Source organism: Scyliorhinus torazame, chromosome 3 (genome assembly GCF_047496885.1).
Source record: "Scyliorhinus torazame isolate Kashiwa2021f chromosome 3, sScyTor2.1, whole genome shotgun sequence".
Classification (NCBI taxonomy): Eukaryota; Metazoa; Chordata; class Chondrichthyes; order Carcharhiniformes; family Scyliorhinidae; genus Scyliorhinus; species Scyliorhinus torazame.
This window is the reverse complement of record NC_092709.1, coordinates 303899510-303919714: the sequence shown is the minus strand read 5'-3', so window position 1 is coordinate 303919714 and position 20205 is coordinate 303899510. Positions and strand designations below refer to the sequence as shown.

The 20205-nt window shown below is 46.1% G+C and overlaps 1 protein-coding gene across 1 annotated transcript in view; it reads left to right on the top strand.

The window, feature by feature from the left end:
* Positions 1-8025: 8025 nt before the first annotated feature.
* haus1 (HAUS augmin-like complex, subunit 1) overlaps positions 8026-20205 on the top strand; it is a 57304-nt gene continuing 45124 nt past the window's right edge. The window contains exons 1-3 of the mRNA XM_072497486.1: positions 8026-8154; positions 16787-16961; positions 19027-19162. Coding sequence (XP_072353587.1) covers positions 8134-8154; positions 16787-16961; positions 19027-19162 — 332 coding nt within the window. The 5' untranslated portion in view covers positions 8026-8133. The remainder of the gene's footprint in view (positions 8155-16786; positions 16962-19026; positions 19163-20205) is intronic.

The following is a 20205-nucleotide window of genomic DNA, read 5'->3' as shown; positions in this document are numbered from 1 at the left end:
CCATCTTTGCCCTGTTCCATACTTACCTTCAATTTTGCCAAGTTATGGCCACTGTGACCGAAATGCCCCTCCATTGACACCTCTACCACTTGCCCCTTCTATTGTAGGACTGTGCTGGCTCAGAAATATCTCCTGGATTCACTTTATGAATTCTGCCTTCTCTCGTCCTTTGGCATTTTGCCTATCCCATTTAATATTAGAGAAGTTGAAACCTCCAACTATTATTACTGTATTATTTTTACTCTTCTCTGAGTTAAAAAAAATATATCATTTACGGGATGTGGGTGTCGCTGGTTCAGCCAGCATGTATTGCCCATTCCTATTTGCCCTTCAGAAAGTGGTGGTGAGTTGCCTTCTTGAACCGCTGCAGTCCTTGAGGTGTAGGCACACCCAATGTGCTGTTAGGAAGGGACTTCCAGGATTTTGCCCCAGTGACAGTGAAGAAATGGCGCTAGATTTCCAAGTCAGGGTGATGAGTGACTTAGGAGGGGAACCTCCAGGTGGTAGGGTTCCCAGGTACCTGTTGCTCTTGTCCTTCTAGATGGTTATGGTCGTGGGTTTGTAAGGTGTTGTCGAAGGAACTTTGGTGAGTTACTGCAGTGCATCTTGTAGGTGGTATACACGGCTGCCACTGTTTGGCGGTGGTGGAGGGTTTGAATATTTGTGGAAGGGGGAGCAATCAAGCGGGCTGCTTTGTCGTGGATGGTGTTGAACTTCTTAAGTGTTGTTGGAGCTGCACTCATCCAGGCAAGTGGAGAGTATTCCATTACACTCCTGACTTGTGCCTTGTAGATGGTGGACTGGCTTTGGGGGGGTCAGGAGGTGAGTTACTCACCATAGGATTCCTAGCCTTTGACCTGTCCTGGTAGCCACGTATTAATGTGACTAGTCCAGTTCAGTTTCTGATCAATGGTAACCCCCAGGATGTTGATTGTAGGGGATTCAGCGATGGCAATGCCATTGAATCTCAAGTGGTGGTGGTTAGATTCTCTCTTGTAGGAGATGCCTGCCACTTGTGTGGCGCGAATGTAACTTGCCACTTGTCAGCCCAAGCCAGGATAATGTCCAGGTGTTGCTGCATTTGGACATGTACTGCTTCATTATCTCAGGAGTGGCGAATGATGTTGAACCATGGTGATGTCATCCCCATTTCTGACCTTATGATGGAAGGGAGGTCACTGATGAAGCAGCTGAAGATCGTTGGACCTAGGACACTATCCTGAAGAACACCTGAAGTGATGTCGAGTTGAGATGATTGACCTCCAACCACCACAACCATCTTCCTTTGTGCCAGGTATGACTCTAACCAGCGCAGGGTTTTCCCCCCGATTCCCATTGACTCCAATTTATCTAGGGCTCCTTGATGCCATACTCGGTCAAATGCTGCCTTGATGTCAAGGGCAATCACTCTCACCTCACCACTGGCATTCAGCTCGTTTGTCCATGTTTGAACCAAGCCTGTAATGAGGTCAGGAGCTGAGTGACCCTGGCTGAATCCAAACTGGTGTCCGTGAGCAGGTTATTGCTGAGTAAGTGCCACTTGATAACACTGTTGATGCCTCCTTCCATCACTTTGCTGATGATGAAGAGTAGACTGATAGGGTGGTAATTGGCTGTGTTGGGTTTGTCCTGTTTCTTGTGTTCAGGACACACCTGGGCAATGTTCCACATTGCCGGGTAGTTCCCAGTGTTGTAGCTGTACTGGGCGAGCTTAGCTAGGGGCGCAACGAGTTCTGGAGTACAAATCTTCAGTACTATTGCCGGGATATTGTCAGGGCCCATAGCCTTTGCAGTATCCAGTACCTTCTGTCGTTTCTTGATATCACGTGGAGAGAATTGCGACTGAAGACTGACATCTGTGATGCTGGGGACCTCCGGAGGAGACCGAGGTGCATCATCCACTCGGCACCTCTGGCTGAAGATTGTTGCGAATGCCTCAGCCTTGTCTTTTGCACATACGTGCTGGGCTCCTCCATCATTGAGGATGGGGGTATTTGTGGAGCCTCCTGCTCCAGCGAGTTGTTTAATTGTCCACCACCATTCACGGCTGGATGTGGCAGGACTACACAGCTTAGATTCGATGCGTTTGTTGTGCAATTGCTTAGTTCTGGCTATTACTTGCTGCTTATGCTGTTTGGCACACAAGTAGTCCTGTGTTGTAGCTTTAGTAGGTTGACATCTCATTTTTCAGTATGCCTGATCTTGCTCCTGGCATGCTCTCCTGCATTCTTCATTGAACCAGATTGATCCCCTGGCTTGGTGGTAATGGTAAAGTGGGGGATTTGCTGGGCCATTGTGGTTGAATACAATACTGCTGCTGCTGATGGCCCACAGCGCCTCATGGATGCCCAATCCAAGGTTGTGGGGGTGAGGGTGGAGCCGTGCCCAAGAGTGGCACTCATCGGGGTATCGGACCAGCCAGAACTACATATGGGGAAGAACACCAACACACTTGCATTTGCTTCCCTAATCGGCAGTCAGAGAATCCTGCTCAGCTGGCGAGCAGCAGCACCACCCACAGCTGCAGGCTGGATGGCAGACATATCGGAATTTCTCCACCTGGAGAAGATGGGTCTCCATCTGAGGGTCGGACGAGGGCTTCCACAAAGCGTAGGGGCCAATCATCAGCCTGTTCCAAGTCCTGTTTGAAAAGCCAACAATGGATAGAACATGGGGGGGGGGATGCATGGGAACCACAAGGGCTACAGAAAGACAAAGGGGGAAGGGCAACAGTGGGAGAGCCCAAGGAAACACCAGGAGAGAACCCAGGGAGAGACCGACATGAGGACCAGAGGGCACCTCACAAAGTTTTTAAAAAAAATTAACTTACATTTAAAAAAAATGTATTTAAAAAAGATAAATTTAGAGCACCCAATTCTTTTATCCAATTAAGGGCAATTTAGCGTGACCAATCCACCTACCCTGCACATCTTTGGGTTGTGGGGACGAAACCCACGCAAATACAGGGAGAATGTACAAACTCCACACGGACAGTGTCCCAGAGCCAGGATCGAATCTGTGACCTCGGCGCCTTGAGGCAACAATGCTAACCACTGCGCCACTGTGCTGCCCCAATCCACCAAGCTTGCACATCTACTGCGCCACCATGCTGCTCTGGACCCCTCACAAAGCTAAAGAACAAAACAAATGACAAAACAATCCATCTGGGCAGCGTGGTGGCGCAGTGGTTAGCACTGTTCGATCCCGGCCCCGGGTCACTGTCCGTGTGGTATTTGCACATTGTCCCATGTCTGCGTGGGTTCATCCAGAGAACCCAAAGATGTGCCGGGTACGTGGATTGGCCACGCTAAATTGTCCCTTAATTGGAAAAGAAATTTAGGTACTCTAAATTTATTTTTAAAAAACATCTACGGTGAAGGGTAGGGCCTAAGATAGGACCTGGAGACAGTTGAAAAGAGGGGGGGGGGCAGGAAGGAGGGGGAGAACAAAGTGGGGGGGGGTGGGGGGGGTGGAGGGGGGATACCGAAAAGGAATAACGTGTAAATTGTAAATAATAACCGTTTCATCCATCTCTTGTACAGTGTAAAAATGTAAACTTTAATGAAAATATTTATTTTAAAAAGTATGTTTTTCCCCTTGTTGGTTCCCTCATCACTTGCCACAGTCCCAGTCTAGCAGCTATGTCCTTTAGGATTCAGCCAGCTCAGTCTGTGCTGCCAGTGGTACAGGTCAATCCCAGGAATGGTGATGTCTGGGACATTATCTGTAAGGTATGATTTCGCGAGTATGACTATGTCAGGTTGTTGCTTGGCTAGTTTGTGGTGAGGCAGCTCTCCCAATTTTGGCACAAGGCCCCAGATGTTAGTGAGAGGGACTTAAAGTGTTGACAGGACTGAATTCACCATTGTCATTTCTGGTTTCATTGACTTTTTACTGTTTTGATACAACTGAGTGACTTGCTCAGCCATTTCTGACGGCAGTTAAGAATCAGCCACATTGCTGTGGGTCTGAAGCTAGATGTAGGCCAGACCAGATAAGGATGGCGGATTTTTGTATTGTATTTGGCTATATTGTCACATGTATGAGGTACAGTGAAAAGTATTGTTCTGCGTACAGTCCAGACAGATCATTCCACACAGGAAAAAAAAATAGGACAAACATAAAAACACAATGTAAATACATAGACACAGGCATTGGAGTGCAGCCCTACTCAGTAGAGAATTTCCTTCTCAGTGGAGTATTTCCTTCACTAAAGAGTCATGAGCGAACCAAATGGTTTTCTATGACAATCAAAATGGTTTCACGAGCATCAGATTTTTAAAAATATAAATTTAGGGTACCCAATTCATCTTTTCCAATTATGGGACAATTTAGTGTGGCCAATCCACCTACCCTGCACATCTTTGAGTTTTGGGTGCGAAACCCATGCAAACATGGGGAGAATGTGCAAACTCCACACGGACAGTTATTCAGAGCCGGGATCGAACCTGGGACCTCGGCACCGTGAGGCAGCAGTGCTAACCACTGCGCCACCGTGCCGCCCACAGTCATCAAATTTTTGATTGAATTCAAATTCCATGGTGGGATTCGAACCCAGGGCATTGGTCTGGGTCTCTGGACTACTGGTCCAGTGCCACGGCCTCCCCATAATCTCAGAGGGTTGGGGCTGGTGGAGATTTCAGTGGTGTGGAGGGTTGAGACATTGGTAACATTTGAAAACAAGGGTCAGAACTTTAAAATTGAGGTATTGCTAAAGCAGGAGCCTATATAGGTCTGTGAGCAGGGACTGATAGGTGAACCTGGCTCGGTGTGAGTAAGGACACATGTGGCATTGTTTTGGATGGCCTCAAGTGTACGGACGGCAGGGGTGGGACGGTGGCTCAGTGGTTAACACCGAGGACTAGAGTTCGATCCCGGCCCCTGGTCACTGTCCGTGTGGAGTTTGCACATTCTCCCTGTGTCTGTATGGGCCTCTCTCCTACAACTCAAAGAATGTAGGTGAATTGGCGGCGCTAAAAACAAAATAACCTTTATTGTCACAAGTAGGCTTACATGAACACTGCAATGAAGTTACTGTGAAAAGCCCCTAGTCGCCACACTCCGTCATCTGGTTGTGCACACAGAAGCTGGTACGGGAATTGAACCCCCGTTGCTGGCCTTGTTTTGCATCACAAACCAGCTATCTAGCCCACTGAGCTAAACCAGCCCCCATTAATTGCCCCTTAATTGGAAAAAAAGAATTGGGTAATCTAAATTTAAAAGGAAGGTTTAGGGAGGGCAGAATGTAGCAGGCCAGGCTGGATTGTGTTTGGTCGAGCAGCAGATTGAGTCTGCAGGGAACAAAGGCATGGGTGAGGGTGTTAGCATCAGATTAAATAATTAGAAGACCAAAGGAAACAGCAAACGGTTGTTGATAAGATGGGGGAATGGACTTAAATATGACAGTTGGAATTTAATGTTAGAAGATCTGAGGTGATAAAAAAACAATAGCGGTAATTATGCTGTGAATGGAAGGAGTGTTTAAAACAATGGATCAGGATAGATAGGAACAGACTGCTTACAACTGATGAGAGGTCATAATTACAAGGTTAATGTGTCATTCAGAACATGAAGTGACAGGAATATATTTACTGTGAGTTGTGAAATGACCATCCACGGTTAATGATTGAGGAAGAAGCTATGTCAACATTTGAGATTAGATTGGAGGCTTGGAAGAAAGCTATTGGATAAAGATAATAATAACCTTTTATTGTCACAAGTATGAAGTTACTGTGAAAAGCCCCTAGTCGCCACATTCCGGCGCTTGTTCGGGTAAGCTGGTACGGGAATTGAACCTGCGCTGCTGGCCTTGTTCTGCATCACAAACCAGCTGCTAGCCCACTGAGCTATAACCAGTCCAAAAATATATGGAAACAGGGTCTGGGTTAGATAATTTGCTCTACGGAGAAGTAATTGGCAACAGTACAGGGTGAAGCCAATAGCCTATTTCCAAATGGAATATAGAATCATGTAACATAGGAGGCCATTTGGTCCATCATACCACTGCCTGCTCTTTGAAACAGCTATCCAATTAGGCCCTCTCTTTCCCCACGTACCTTCTGCCAGTTACCGACCCTCTTGCCAGAGGAAGGTTTCTTGCCATCTATCAACACCCCACATAGATTTCAACACCTCTACTCAATCTCCATTGAGCCTTCTCTGCTCAAATGAGAACAATCCCAACTTCTCTGGTCTCTCCACGTAAGGGTTTGATAGGATAGACATTGAGAGGCTGTGTCCCTGGCTGGGAAATCTGGATCACAGCCTCTGGATAAGAGGTGCATCATTTCAGACTGAGATAAGAAATGTCTTCACTCAGAGGGTTGTGAACCTTTTGGAATTCCCCACCCTCGAGGTTTGTGGATGCTCTATCATTAAATATGTTGAAGACTGTGATGGACAGGGAGATATTAACCATAGATTTGGCCCATCGAGTCTGCATCGACCCTCTGAAAGAGCACCCCCTACCTAGGGCCATTACCCTGCCCTATGCCCGCAACCCACAGCACCACCTAACCGGCATATCTTTGGACGCTAAGGGGCAATTTAGCATGGCCTATCCACCTAAACTGCACATCTTTGAATTGTGGGAGGAAACCAGAGCACCCAGAAAAAACCCACGCAGAAAGGGGAGAAAGTGAAAGGTCCACAAGTCAGTCATCCAAAGCCGGAATTGAACCTGGGTCCCTGACGCTGTGAGGCAGCAGTGCTAACCACTGTGCCCCCATGCCATCCCCCACTGTGCCACTGTGGGGAGCAGTGGGAATATGAATTCAAGGCAGAAGATCAGCCATGATTACATTAACTAGTGTTGCAGATGGTCATTACCTGGCACTTCATGGTGCAAATATTACTTGCCACTTGTTAGGTCCAGGTGAGTCATAGTGAAGGAGCTGTGCACCGAAAGCTAATGATTTGAAACAAACCAGTTGGACTTTAACCTGGTGTTGTAAGATGTCTTACTGTGCCCACTGCAGTCCAACGTCGGCATCTCTACATCATTTTTAGGTAGCCTGGTGTTGCTCTGGTCACCCCTTCTTGCACTTTTCATTGAACCAGGGTTGATCCTCAGGCCTGCTGATAACGAAAGAGTGGGAGATATGCTGGGTCACGAGGTTACTGATTGTGGTTGAGTACAATTCTGCTGCTGGTTATGTAACTCTATCCCTCCATTTTGTTCCCTTTTCATTGCATGTTTTGGTTTTATGCTGATTTTTGCTTCCAGACAGCAGCACACATCGTTACTCGAAACACATCTTTTGTTTACTAAAAAAGAGAACATTGGAAATACTCAGCAGGCCAGGCAGCATCTGTGAAGAGAGAAAAACAGAGGTAACCTTTCAGATCAATAGCCTTTCAACAGAGCATCTTTGGTTTCTTTTCCTGCCCCGTCACCATTCTCTTTGGCCTGGCATGACTAAATCTTCCATTGTCCAACCTCTCCTATCTTCCACCCTATCACAGTCCTTTCTTTGCCCTTGTCCTATTCATCACTGGCTCACAAGCTGAAGTCCTTTTTAGGGAAGGAAATTATCAACCATTGCTCAGTTTGGCCGACATGTGACCCAGACCCACAGAACGATGGTTGATGCTCCAACTGCTCTTTGAAGGACAACTAGGAATGGGCAACAAACTCTGCTCCCTCACGAGCCGAGGACCCAGGTTCGATCCCGGGTTACTGTCCATGTGGAGTTTGCACATTCTCCCCATGTGTGTGTGGGTCTCACCCCCACAACCCAAAGATGTGCAGTGGATTGGCCACGCTAAATTACCCATTAATTGGAATTTTTAAGAAAAAAGGAATGGGCAACAAAAGCTGAATAAAAGAAAATTCCCCATCAAGACCGATGCCCAGTTCCGGTATTGTTTTTGCCTTTGTTTAAAATTTCCAAGATCTATTATATTTTACAAAATGTGAGGAAGGGGCACACGACAACAGCAAGACAATGGAGGAAGGTGTATATTTCGCTGCTGGCCTCAGACTGAACCTCAGCTTCTGTGGGTGACGTCACGGGTTGGGGCGGGGCAAGGCCGGGGCGCCTGGGTAACTGGGCCCAAAAGGATGGCGCGAAAAACCGCGAGCGTTTCCAACCGTTAAAACGGGTGTTCGTAATTTTTAAAGAAAGACTACAAATGGATTCCAGGACCGCAAAGGTACTGAATGCTTCCATGAAAACTTCTAAACGTCACATTTTTTAACATTTAAAGTTAAAATCCAATTTAAAAAAAAACTGTTGAGACATTTCTGCTGGCGATTTGGTGAGGGGATGTCCCGCCTACCTGCCTCTACCGGATTGGTGGTGCGTGAGGATTACACGGATGGCGCGTGAAGCAATTGGACGGCGCAGCTGTCAGTCACATCCGACCCTCACCCCCCCACCCCCCCCCCGGGCGTGTCTGCAGCAGAGCTGCTCTGGGGGTTTGGAGGATGTTCTGTTGGATTCTGACCGTTATAATGAAAGAATGATAGTGTTGTTCCAAGTCAGGATGGTGTGTGGTTTGGAGGATAACCTGTTGGTGTCCCTGTGCATTTGCTGCCCATGCCCCTATAGCTTTAGGGTGCTGTTGAAGGAGCCCCAGTGAATTGTTGTAGCACATCTTGTAGATGATACACATTGCAGAATCCCTATGGAGGGAGTGACTGTCTTAAGATGGAGCACGGGGTGCATATTGGGGTGGGCTGCTTTGTCCTGACTGGTGTCGAGCGTTTTGGAGTTGTACTCATCCATGTGCAGAGATTTCCGTCACGCTTTTGACTTGTAGAATGTGAAATAGGTTTCAGACAACACTAACCATTTACGTCTCCAGCTTTAATTTTTAAAAAAAATTTAGAGTACCCAATTCATTTTTTCCAATTAAGGGGCAATTTAGCGTGACCAATCCATCCTAGCCTGCACATCTTTTGAGATGTGGGGGCGAAACCCACGCAAACACGGGGAGAATGTGCAAAGTCCACACGGACAGTGACCCAGAGCCGGGATCGAACCTGGGACCTTGGTGCCGTGAGGCAGCTGTGCTAACTTCTCCAGCTTTAATAACTTGAGGCAAGGCACTTTACACAGCTTGATCGTGCAGATTTGAGTCACTAGTTCCTCCTATTTACCCTGCACTGTTTTTGAAGCAGTCACTTGTGCATCGTCTACAGTGGCAACATCAGAAAACTCAGCCTCCGTAACATTCAGAACTCTGTCATTGCTTGGAAATGCCACTCCAGTAAATGTCGAGGCCTAAATGTATGGCACTTTAACATACTGGAAAATGGTAATTGCACTTTTCAAGTGCTAAATAAAAAGGGCTTAAAGTTTAACAAGATATAAATACTAATACACAACATTACAAAATAGATAGAATCTATTACAGATAGATCTTGACTGAGCTTTCATCCATTTCCATTTCTTTTAACTCATCTGATTATTTAAGTGAGCGGCATGGTAGCACAGTGGTTAGCACTGTTGCTTCACAGCACAGGGTCCCAGGTTCGATTCCCGACTTGGGTCACTGTCTGTATGGAGTCTGCATGTTCTCCCTGTGTCTGCATGGGTTTCTTCCCACAAGTCCAGAAAGATGTGCTGTTAAGTGAATTATACATTCTGAATTCTTCCTCCGTGTACCCGAACAGGCACCGGAGTGTGGCGACTAGGGACTTTTCACAGTAACTTCATTGCAGTGTTAATGTGAGCCTACTTGTGACAATAAAGATTATTGTTAAAAAGAAGAAATTGGAAATATTCATTTGACATCAGATTAAGTCTGTAGTATTTAGCATATTTGTCTCATAATATGATAGATATATTGATGTCCCTAACCAAAACTTTGTATGGAACTCTACTGCCCAAATGCCAAATACAATGGAGTGAGCCTGCCAACGAGATAAGCAGTTAATTTAGGAACATAGAAACAGGAGTAGGCTGTTACGCCTGTTGAGCCTGCTTCACCGTTCACCCAGTAAAGGCTGTTCCACCATTCAATATGACCATGGCTGATCGGACACTTCAATGTCTTTTACACACTATCCTCATAACCCTTTATGTTAATCAGAAATCTATCAATCGCTGCTTTATTTTTACTCAATAACTGAGCTTCACTGCTCCTCTGGGGTAGAAAATTCAAAGATTCACAACCTCCTGTAAAGAAATTTCTCCTCACCTTGGTCCTAAGTGGATTCCCCCTTATTTCGAAAGTGTGCCCCCTGGTTCTAAACTCTGCAACTAAGAGAAACATCTTACCTGCATCTACCCTGTCTATTCCTTTTAAGTATTTTGTAGATTTCAGTGAGATCACCTCTCATTCTTTTAAACTCTGGAGAATACAGGCCCAGTTTGCCCAATTTCTCTTCATAAGATAGTCCTGCCATCCCTGGAACAAGTCTGGTGAACATTTGTTGCACTTCCTAATGAAATGAAATGAAAATTGCTTATTGTCACAAGTAGGCTTCAAATGAAGTTACTGTGAAAAGCCCCTCGTCGCCACATTCCGGCGCCTGTTCCGAGAGGCTGGTACGGCAATAATATCCTGAGGTAAGGAACCCAAAACTGCACATAGTACTCCCCAAGTGCAGTCTAATCAAGGTTCCATACAATTGAAGTGAGACTTCACTACCCCTGTACTCAAATCCTCTGCGGTAAAGGCTAACATTCCATTCGCCTTTATAATAGCTTGCTGCACCTGCCTGTTAGTCTTCAGTGATCTTTGGACATTAATTTTCCCTGTTGGGATTCTCGACTAACAAGGGAGTTAAAGGTACCAGGGCATGTAGGAATGTGGCTAGAATAAGCTCAGCCATGATCTTATTGAATGGCCTAATGCTTTCCTAATTCATATGAGGTCATAGAACACCAAGCTTCTGACCTCTTGTCACACAGTATCTATGTAGTTGCCCTGTTAAGCTTCTGGTTACTTTTAAATTAAGTGAACCTGGTAGCCGTTTTATGTAATAAATTGAAAGACTAATTGAAATGATTTGATGGGGTTGGAAACTACATGGAAGAAGTTCTATAAATGGCATCATATATCTTTACCTCCATTTATTGATCTTTCTGCAAATGGAAAAGGCTCTTTCCTGTCAACTTTGTCTAGGCCCGGGCAGCACAGTGGCGCAGTGGTTAGCATTGCTGCCTCACGGCTCTGAGGTCCCAGGTTCGATCCCGGCCCTGGGTCACTGGCCGTGTGGAGTTTGCACATCGTTCCCGTGTTTGCGTGGGTTTCACCCCCACAACCCAAAGATGCGCAAAGTAGATGCATTGGCCATGCCAAATTGCCCCTTAATTGGAAAAAAAATAATTGGGTACTCTAAATTTATTTAAAAAAAAACAACAACTTTGTCTAGGCCCTTCATAATTTTATCTACCGTGATTAAATTTTCTCTCTGCCTCTATGGAAAGAAAGCCCAAACCGACATTCGTCCTCTGATACTAAAGCAGTTCATGTTCAAATGCAGCAAGACCAGGGCAATATCCAGGAATGGGTTAAAAAATGGCAAGTAACATTCACGCCACACAAGTGCCAGGCACAAGAGAGGATATAACCATTGCCCTTGACATTCAATGGCATTACCATCGTTGAATTCCACACTATCAACATCCCAGGGGTTACCATTGACCAGAAACTGGACTAGCCATATAAATACTCTGGCTACCAGAGTAGGTCAAAGGAATCCTGCGGTGAGTGACTAACTTCCTGACTCCCCAAAGCCTGTTCACCATCTACAAAGCACAAGTCAGCAGTGTCTGGATGAGTTCAGCTTGATATCATCCAGGACAAAGCAGCCCTCTTGATTGTTACCCCTTCCACAAAGTTTGAATCCCTCTGCCACCAATGAATAGAAACAGCCTTGTATACCTTTTACAATATGCACTGCAGGAACTCACCAAGGTTTCTTAGACAGCACTTTCCAAACTCACGACCACTAACATCTCGAAGGACGGGGGCAGCAGACATAAAGGAACAACACACCTGGAGATTCCCCTCCAAGTCACTCACCATCCTGACTTGGAAATATATCGCCATTCCTTCACTGTCGCTGGGTCAAAGTTCTGGGGAGGCGGTGGCGTAGTGGTATTGTCATGGAACTAGTAATCCAGTCACCCAGGGTAATGATCTGGGGTCCTGGGTTCGAACTCCACCATGGCAGATGGTGAAATTTGAATTCAATTTTTAAAAATCTGGAATTAAGAGTCTAATGATCCTGAAACCATTGCCGATTGTCGTAAAAACCCACCTGGTTCAGGGAGGGCCTTCCCTGCATGTGACTGCAGACCCACATAGTGATGCGGTTGACTGTTAACTGCTCCCCTTTGAAATGGCCAAGTAAGCCACTCAATTCAAGGGCAACTAGGGATGGGCAACAAATGCTGGCCCAGCCCACATCCCAAGAACAAATAAAAAATAACAAAACAGCACTGTACCTGCACTCAGGGACTGCAGCTGTTCAGGGGCAGCACGGTAGCATAGTGGTTAGCACAATTGCTGCACAGCTCCAGGGTCCCAGGTTCAATTCCCCGCTGGGTCACTGTTTGTGCGGAGTCTGCACGTTCTCCCCGTGTCTGCATGGGTTTCCTCCGGGTGCTCCGGTTTCCTCCCACAGTCCAAAGATGTGCAGGTTAGGTGGATTGGCCATTCTAAATTGCCCTTAGTGTCCAAATTGCCCTTAGTGTTGCGTGGGGTTACTGGGTTATGGGGATAGGGTGGGGGTGTGGGCTTGGGTAGGGTGCTCTTTCCAAGAACCGGTGCAGACTCGATGGGCCGAATGGCCTCCTTCTGCACTGTAAATTCTATGAAAAGAAGGTAGCTCGCCACTTTTTGAAAGGCAACAATGGATGGGCAATAAATGCTGCTCTAGCCAGCGATGCCCACATCCTGTAAATGAATAAAAATATCTATTCAATCTTTCCTTGCATCTAACAATCTCCATTCATGACCACATTAAATTTTCTCTCTACCACCTCCAATGTGATCGAGCACATCCTTTCTGTAATATGGTGACTAGATTACACATGATACTATGCAGTTCTAGAGTAATCTCCCTGCTTTTGTATTCTAATCCTCAACTCAAAAAGACTATTCTGTACACCTCCCTAATCACCTCTTTACCAGTCCTGCTACCTTCTGGATCTCTGGACATTTATTCTAAGGTCCTTCTATTCTTCCGCATATCTCCGTATCCTATGGTTTATTGTCTATGCCCTTGCCTTGCTTGTCCTCCCCATGGATTCAAATCCCATCACTGCAGATGGTGAAAACCTAGAATTAAAAATTTATGGCGCGATTCTCCCAAAGGGAGACAAAGTCCCGACGCCGGAGTGAAAACCGCAGTGTTTCATTCCGGTGTTGGAGCCCGCTCCCAGCCCCCTATTCTCCCGCCCCCGGGGGGCTAGGAGCGGGGTCGTGTCTTTTACGCGCGCTGGGCCTTGGCGCCACGTAAATGATGCGGCCGGCGTCGCGTAAATGATGTCACCCATGCATGCGCGGTTGCCGTCCTCCCTGAGGCTGCCCCGCAAGAAGATGGCGGATGGATCTTGCGGGGCGGCGGAGGAAAGGAGGTCCTCCTTTAGAGAGGCAGGCCCGCCGATCGGTGGGCCCCGATCGCAGGCCAGACCCAATCGGAGGCCCCCCCCCCACACAGGCTGCTTCCCGCACAGTTCCCGCTGGCAGCGACCAGGTGTGGACGGCGCCGGCGGGACTGTCAGGTTTTTCGCCAGCCGCTCGGCCCATCTGGGCCGGCGAGCGGTGATTCTCGCGCCGCTGGTTTGGGGGGGGGTGGGTGAATCGCGTGCGGGTGTTGGGGCGGCGTGGCGTGACTCACGCGGTGCCCCGGCGATTCTCCCACTCGGTGTGGGGGGGGGGGGAGAATACCGCCCCATGCCTCAGTAATAGTCACCATGAAATTTTTGTTAACTAAAGTACGGAAATCTGCCGTCCTTACCTGCTGTCCTACTGTGGCCCACATGTGACTCCAGATTCACTGCAATGTGGTTTACTCCCAACTGCTCTTTCAAATGGCTTAAGAAAGCCACTCAGTTCAAGGATAACTAGGGATACGAAGCAGTCTTCCAGTCACCAAATCACCATTTGACTCTAACCCTTTGCTTCCTGGTACTGAGACAATTTTGCATCCAACTTACAGTGCAGAAGGAGGCCATTTGGCTCATCAAGTCTGCATCGGCCCTTGGAAAGAGCGTCCTACTTAAGCCCACGTCTCCACCCTATCCCTTTAACCCAGTAATCCCACCTAACCTTTTTGGACACTAATGGCAATTTAGCATGGCCAATCCACCTAACCTGCTCATCTTTGGACTGTGGGAGGAAACTGGAGCACCCGGAGGAAACCCACGCAGACACGAGGAGAATGTGCAGACAGTGTCCCAAACCGGGAATCGAACCTGGGACCCTGGAGCTGTGAAGCAACTATGCTAACCACTGTGCTATCGTGCCGCCCACTTTTCCCTTGGATTCCATGAGCTTTCAATTTTCTGACCAGACTGCCATGTGAGACCTTGGCAAAAGTCTTGTTAAAGTCCATGCAGATGACATCAAACACGCTACCCGCCTTGTTATCTCAAAAATTCAGTCATGTTCGGTAGCCTCCCCTTAATAAATACCTGCTGACTGTCCCAGAATAATCCATTCCTGTGTAAATGACAATTTATACTGTTCAACAGAATTTTTCCCAGTAATCTGCCCACCACCGAGGATGGCTAAAGCTCTGATTTTATATGGGAAGTGCACTTCAGATTCAAGATCTTTGTGTGGGTAGGGGAGAGATTCACTGAACCTAATCCATCTAGAAGGAAGGGTCTACCACCCCATCTGATGCTGTCTTCAGAGGAATTGTAATGGTCAGTTTTGAGTGTAAGTTCAGAAAGGCGTTCCTATTTACTGATGCTCTGTTGATAACAGACTCACAAGACACTTGCTGCAATCCACTCCTCACTTTCGGCTACAAAAGCAGAATGGAGCAAAATGCACCATCAAAAATCTAAATGACCTGGAGTAAGGGAGAGTCCTGATTCTGTCCCTGCAGGAAATACATTTAGCTTCTTCAGTGCTACGTTCCCCTCCATAAATTTCTCATTCCATTTCTACAAAAACAAGCGTTAAGTTTATATTGCTGGTATTGTTTGTGCATTTCATTTTCCCCTCAGGGAACTGGTGAAATATTGGGTACACCTGGACTTCAAGTCCTGACAAGCTCCAGTCTGATTGTAACTCCTACTTTTCATGTCATACTGAAACAGGAAAAACAAAATAAATCATGGCATGTGATCCCAAACCCTTAATAAATACCATGAGGACAATACAATAAACAATTTAACTTGATGAATTGACTTGATGCAGAGGCCTTTTAGCAGGGTGCTTTTCAGTTATTTTTGTGGGGGGATGTGTATGTGTACATGTGTAAATGGCATGTGTAGAGACTGCAAACTCATTTTTATTTCTTTTGAAGATTTTATAACTTTGAGAATTTGTTTTGTGTCTTGTATTTACCCTAGTTATTGAATTATTATTGTGATTTTTGAAGCAATGTTGTTTCTTTGGGGGTGTTGCGTGGGGGGAGGTGGGAAGAGCCTAATTGCCATCTCCATTTTCTCTTCTACTCCCTCCTATGCTGGGGAATTGTTCAATAAATTAGGGTTTTCCATGACCGGGCATGTTGTTTATTGTTGATCTGAACAGGCACCTACCCATTCCATAATTTTAAAGTCAGTTTATTGTATTTGTTATGATTTAAAGAAAAAGCAGTTAGTGCTGGCAGTCTCAGGTTTTTAAAATCTGAAGATTGCAATTATTATTTTTTATAAATTTAGATAACCCAATTTTTTTCCAGGCAATTTAGTGTGGCCAATCCACCTACCCTGCACATCTTTGGGTTGGGGTGGGGGGGAATCTGCTGCCTATTTATGATGTTGCAAACAGATTGTAACCAGTGGAAATCTCTTCCTGATTCACATACCTGTTGGGAAGTGTAGATGCAAAGTTAGCCCATGTTCTGCAGAGACTCGTTGAGAGTTTGTTTAATATTAGGTGGCATAATAGTCATAATGTCGCTACAGTTCATATGGAGACCATTTGGCCCATCGGGTCTTCACCATCTCGCTAAAAGAGCACCCTACCTACGCCCATTACCCACTCTATCTCCATAACCCCACCTAACCTGCACATCTTTGGACTGTGGGAGGAAACTGGAGCACCCGGAGGAAACCCACGCACACACTGGGGGAACATACAAGCTCCACACAGACAGTCACTCAAGGCTGGAATCAAACCAGGGTCCCTGGTGCTGTGAGGCAGCAGTGCTAACCACTGTACCACCGAACAATATTTGCAGTTTGATCTTTCCCAGGAAATTGTATGAATGTCTAGTGGGGTCAGAAGGTGGCTGAAGATCATCATGTGCATAATTTACATTCTGATAATATTGGTACTGTTGAGGGACCTGCAAGCCTTTTTTGTTCATCTTTTTCTTGTGTTGAAAAATGTAATTCCAGCAAAGTTCATTTTTGGTGTTGCAGAGAGAATTAAAAAAAAAAAATTTAGAGTACCCAATTATTTTTTTTTCCAATTTAGTGGCCAATCCACCTACTCTGCACATCTTTGGGTTGTGCGGGTGAAACCCATGCAGACACGGGGAGAAAGTGCAAAGTCCACACGGACAGTGACCCAGGGCCGGGATCGACCCCGGATCCTCAGCACCATAGGCAGCAGTGCTAACCACTGGGCCACCGTGCTGCCTATGGTACGGACATTCTGATCCAATTAAATTTGTGTTTTTCTCTTATTTTATTGCTAGGTTTCCAAGTGGCTAGCAAAGATTTTTGGGGATCAGCAGGTCCCGTTCTATGAAGTGAACCCATGGTCCATGGATGTTTTGTTTCGTCTGATGGAGCAGAATGAAACTCGAGACCGTGACGCCATGCAACTGATTGAGGATGTGAAACAAAAGACTGTGGAGTACAAGTCTGATGGTGAGTTGATTGCAGAATATTATTCAACTGGACTAAACTGAATAAAGAATCTGGACAGGGATTGATTTAGTTTGCAGTGTTACCACACTGTTGGGCTGTATGAAAGAATTTCATACTGCTGTTGCACGTGTAGATTCCTTTCTTGGCTTGAGTGTTGAGGAAGTTGCTGAATGTAGTTGTAGCATCTGTCTTTCCTCATCTTAAATAGCATCACACCAAGCTGTTCTTCCTTATATTTAGATTTATTGTGGAGCATGATTTTCAATCGGCAACTCTTGGAACAGGATTATTGTTAATATAATTGTTTCTGGTGAATTGCCATCAAAGACTTCTCATTCCTCTTCCATATGGTTACCTCTGAGAACCCCCGAGGATTTATTCTTATCATTCTCCTATTCCTCATCCACCTGCTGCTCTGAAAACATGTCAGTGTCCACATTTACATTGATAACACACAGCTTTACCAACCACTTTACCCCTTGACTCCTCTCCTGCCTCTAAATGCAGTACTGGATGAGCAGACGGTTTCTCCAATTAAATATTGTGAACGTTAAAGCTATTGTCTTTGGTCCCCACCATCAACTCCACTCTCTCACCATCAAATCCATCACTCTTCCTGGCAAATGTCTGAGGCTAAACCAGACTGTTTGTAATCTTGGTGTCATGTCTGGGCAGCACAGTGGTTAGCACAGTTGCTTCACAGCTCCAGGGTCCCAGTTCGATTCCAGTTTGGGCCACTGTCTGTATGGAGTCTGCACGTTCTCCCCATGTCTGCGTGTGTTTCCTCCGGGTGCTCCGGTTTCCTCCCACAGTCCACAGATGTGCAGGTTAGGTGGATTGGCTATGATAGGTGGGGTTACAGGGATAGGGTGGAGGTGTGGGTTTAAGTGGGGTTCTATGATTCTATGAGCTTTTAACCACAAATCTGTGCCGTCACTATGACTGCCTACTTCCATCTCTGTAATATTGCCTGCCTCCGCCCCTGCTCAGCTCATCTGCTGCGACCCTCGTGCATGCTTTAGTTACCTCTGGACCTGACTACTCTAATGCACTTCTACATTCTACCCTCTAAACTTGAGGCCATCTAAAACTCTGCTGCGCATGTCCCAACTTGCACCAAATCCTGTTTTCCTCCACCACCCCTGTGCTCGCTGATTCCCGCTCAAGCAATGCTTTGATGTTGAAATTCTAAGCCTTATTTTCAAATCCCTCCACGGTCTCATCCCCAGCCTCTAAGTTAGTAAGCTATTTAGAGATTGTACTTTAACCGTGGCTTTTGATTTAATGAATGGGACACTTTGGCCACGGCCGCTCGGCAACTGGAAATTCCTGCCCGAGGTCAATGGACCTTTACGTGGTCCCTGTCCCATTCGTGGCCATCTTGCTGTGGGCATGGTCTAAGATTCCGGCCCCAGGCTTAAGTTTCCTTTGTGATTCATTTTTTGTTTATGGTAGTTTACATCTGCAAAATAATTGGTTATAGGGGATGGGGTGGGAGGGCTGTTAAGTTCGGATAATAGAAGTACTGACCTCTTTATTTTGATTAATTTTGCTTCATTACTGTCAATTCTGATGAAAGGCTGATACTTCAATTAAAAAAAATATTCTCTTGTATTTCGGGACGCCAAGAAAGGCGTGATTGATGCTGCTTGGGGCTGCATGTGGCGCAGTGTTTAGCATTGGGACTGTGGCCCTGAGGACCCGGGTTCGAATCCCAGCCCTGCGTCCCTGTCCATGTGGAGTTTGCACATTCTCCCCATGTCTGCGTGGGTTTCACCCCCACAACCCAAAGAAGTGCAGGGTAGGTGGATTGGCCACTCAAAATTGTCCCTGAATTGGAAAAAAATAAATAATTGGGCACTCTAAATTAAAAAAAAAAAGTGATTGATGCTGCCCTGTTTCTTGCTAGCTTCAAACCTGGAGTCCTGCACCTTGGTGAAGACTTGATTGTCAGTGCCCCAGATTCAAGGCATATACCGATTGTACACACAAAATTGGGGTTATTGCACAGTACTTGGATACTTTAGTTCCTGTTTAATTTTCTCTCTCTCCTCTCTCTCATCAGCTGACTACATACAGGATTTCATTATGGAGAGTGTGGGCTTGTCCACCACTAGCTTCTCCAGTAATGGGTCCAGCTGCCTGAAAAACCTGGTGAATAGCAGCCTCGCTTTGGACCTAAAAGATACCTCTCAAACCAGGTAACCAACCATTTGACAGGTGTTATAGGCAAACAGCAAGACTGACTCATAGCCCTTACTTGAACTTGACTGAGAAAGTTTGATGCTTTGCTATACTAACAGGACTGTTAGTAAAGTGCAGTCTTCCTCTAGCCCCTTTCTGCATGCCGTATTTGTGTCACTGAGTTCTTTAATGAAATACAAATGAGAGAGGAAAGAAAATCAAGTTGAGCTGTGTGGTTGGGATATACAGACACTCAGAATTATACCTAATGTCACAGCTGTTAACCATGTCCGACAGCTTGTCATGTGTCCTGCTTGCATGAAATATTGTGATTCTACATCCATCCCTTTTCCTAAATACATTAGCACTATATTGTAGAATGGTTCCTTGGCCACTGGTCTGGCCACCTTCTGGCTTACATTGTTCCGATGTTTTGACAGTATCTGTGGTCTCCTCAATTGTATATGGCATTGCTGTCGAGCCTGACTGTCCTTGCTAGTGATTGTTAATTGGAATGGCAATTTCTCTCTAATAAAATCATAGAATCCATGGCACGGAGACCAGTCCTTCGGCCCAAACTGCTCCATGCCAACCAAAATGCCCATCTAAGCTAACCCCATTTGCCTGCACTTGGCCCATATCCCTCGAAACCTTTCCTATCCATGTATCTGCCCAAATGCCAATTAATTGTTGTCAATGTCCCTGCCTCAACCATTTCCTCCGGCAATTCATTCCACATGTGTGTAAAAAAAAAAAGAAGTTGCTCCTCAAGTTCCCTTTAATTCTTTCCCCTCTTAACTTAAACCTAAGCCCTCTAGTTCTTGATTCCCCAACCCTGGGAAAACGACTGAGTGCATTCACCCTATCAATGCATTCACCCTATCAATGTCTCTCGTGATCTTATACATCTCTATAAGTTCACCCCTCAGTCTCCTACGCTCCAAAGAAAAAAGTCCTAGCCTGCCCAATCTCTCCCTATAACTCAGTCCCTTGAGTCCTGGCAACATTCTTGTAAATCTTTCCTATAGCAAGCCGACCAAAACTGAACAATACTCCAGGG